Raw genomic sequence first — 2,627 nt, forward strand, 5'->3', positions numbered from 1 at the left:
AAAATGTATTCTAATGTTATTTGTTTCTTTCTTAGAAAATCCAGACAATGATATCATTTTAAAGTAATCATATGATATCTATAATATACATATAACTTCTATTTCTAAGTACTTATTTATATATTATAATAATCACTTTATTCTATTGCTCTTGCTGACATTAACAGGTAAATTATAACCTATGTGTGTTATCTTCTTGGTTGCATTTAAAGATGATATTAATTACTATTATGAGTATAATCAATGATGCTGTGACAATATAACTGACAAATGTTATAATTTAAAAATATTAAAAAGTACTCCTAAACTAAAAACCTATGTCACTGCTTACCACCTTATAATAAACTTATAAAGTGCATAAGTTACACATAAAACGTACCATATAAAAATAGGCCTAAGTAACTTACGCACTTTATAAACGTAAGCTTAAAATAAATATACATTTTATATAAACTTTATAATAAAGCGGAAGTTAAACGTTACTGATTATGCCTCCTTCGCTCGGGTACTTACCTGTCATTTGATGAAGCCATCGTATTCATACCTCGGCTCAAGTCTCTGCAGTACGTAAATTCATTAAAAGCTTCCAGGGCAGGATGAAAGCCAGAGATGGGCCTTTTTTTACGCTCAACACTTTAAAATTTGTATAATTTATTGTCCCTAGTAGTGATATATAATATAATATTTCGTTAATTCATCCAATAACTGAGCTTTTCAGATGCCTACTCCACTCAAACCCCACCAAGAACAGATACCTGTTATGATTACTGCATTATGGGATTGGTTGTATGTAATGATTTGTTTGAAAATCTCGAACCAGGGTTCATGTTGGTAAAAGTTTATAATACAAGTTAAAAGTGTAATCTAAATATTTCTCTACATTTACAAGATCCCAACTTCTTAAGGAAACAAGATATTAAATCAATTTACACTATTTTTCTAGTATTTTATACCTAAGTTATCGATTTATTGAAAACCATCCCAAAAAAGTATAAACTGGATTACATGTTTTTAACGTTCTTAATATATTTATGAATTAACAATGTTTTATTGTAACCTTACAGAAACTCATGCATCCTTGTCAGTTTCTCAATGTTTCTAATTCAAATCTTTATTACAACCAAAAACAGGCACTATTGAAACTGTTAGACAGTTTAACATACAACATCATTTTTATTTTGTTATATTAGTATTATGTGTGTGACATAGTCTCACAGTCACAGCATGAGGCATAATCATTCAAATCATGTCATTCTTTACTGGCCCAATACGGGTGCCCAATAAGAAAGGTATATAACAGCATTTCTATTATAGCTTATTTTATATTCCATAGCCGATGAAGCCTTTCGTTGAATAATACCAGAACTCATCATGCTGGTTGTGTTGAAAAATACAAAAATTTAGTTAAGGCATTATTCAAATTAAACGCTTATGGCATAAGAAGTCTCAAGGTGTAAAACATCTTAGTGGTACAGCAACATTTGTAATAATGCGTTATATGTAAATTCACAAAACGAGCGACATAGCCATTCCTGTAATTATAACTCTTTGTGATATTCAAAATTTAGCAGCGTATCCAAATATTAACCTTCCTAAAAGAAAGAAACAAGGTTATGTAAAAATCTGCAATTTAGATATTACTGGTTAAGAGTTTGATTATAAATTATATGGTACTAGTCGCAACCCGCAAAACATTTGCGGTAGTTTTCATGCCTTTCGCTTGAATTTACCTCATTCTATCAGTTTCACACATGGCATTAAAGCTACACTTTTCTTGCAGGCATTGTGTGTTAGATCGATAAATCCTTGTCTATTAAAACAAAACAAGAAAAAAAAACGCGGTCAGACATATAAACTCGCGTAAAGTTTCTTTAATAAAAGTACACCTACATAACTTTATTTAATAAAACTACACAGCGTACAGAGTATGAAACAATTATGAGCATTCAGTGTATGACACTGTTTTACTGGTTGAACCAAAAATCACAAAAATGAATTAAACCCGTACAATAGAAAAAAGTAGTTAAAAGGTGTTTATAGCAGTCTATGAAACGAACCGAAGCTAAATGATTGCAAAGTAAAGTAAATATAAATTTGCAATAAAGGCAAACTTAGCTGAATATGCAGAAACGTCTGAATGCGTGTTCACAAAGTGATAAGCATATGGTTTTTGAACGAACTGCGCATGCACATTTGAGACTTAAATAAGTCGAGAAAACCAAAAGCAATTGTATATAGTGTATTTTTTGTGTTTTTTAATTACACGCGGGTTAAATGTGTTTGTGTGAATTACTTCACAAATAAAAAACTAAAGTTGAAATCGAAGCCAGTCATCATGTGATGACAACAACATTGTGCCATCGTATAGCATGCTCGTTGCATTGAAAAGTTTGGCAAAACAAAAAACAGGTAAGATAATCCTGAATTGAAAGCCAATATGTAATCCGTGCTCCTCGAACAAAAGCCTTTCTAAAGATATGGAAGTTCTAGCGTTTGATCGAGAAAGTTGCGATAAAAGTAATGGACAGACAAACGCAAATGTATTATTTATATAGATATGAATGAATCAACAAGTTTGGTTGTTTTCAACAATAAAGCCACATTGAACTATATCATGTGTAAACTGC

At 30.8% G+C, this 2,627-nt stretch overlaps 1 protein-coding gene across 1 annotated transcript in view; it reads right to left on the reverse strand.

Moving 5' to 3' along the window:
- Window positions 1–779, reverse strand: part of LOC106460837 (rho guanine nucleotide exchange factor 12-like) — a gene marked incomplete at its 3' end in the record, with an annotated part of 55,162 nt that extends 54,383 nt beyond the window's left edge. Inside the window, exon 1 of the mRNA XM_022387637.1 lies at window positions 514–779. Within this exon, the coding sequence (XP_022243345.1) occupies window positions 514–542 (29 nt within the window). The remainder of the gene's footprint in view (window positions 1–513) is intronic.
- Between the last annotated feature and the right edge of the window lie 1,848 nt (window positions 780–2,627).

Source organism: Limulus polyphemus, unplaced genomic scaffold (assembly GCF_000517525.1).
Source record: "Limulus polyphemus unplaced genomic scaffold, Limulus_polyphemus-2.1.2 Scaffold846, whole genome shotgun sequence".
Lineage (NCBI taxonomy): Eukaryota > Metazoa > Arthropoda > Merostomata > Xiphosura > Limulidae > Limulus > Limulus polyphemus.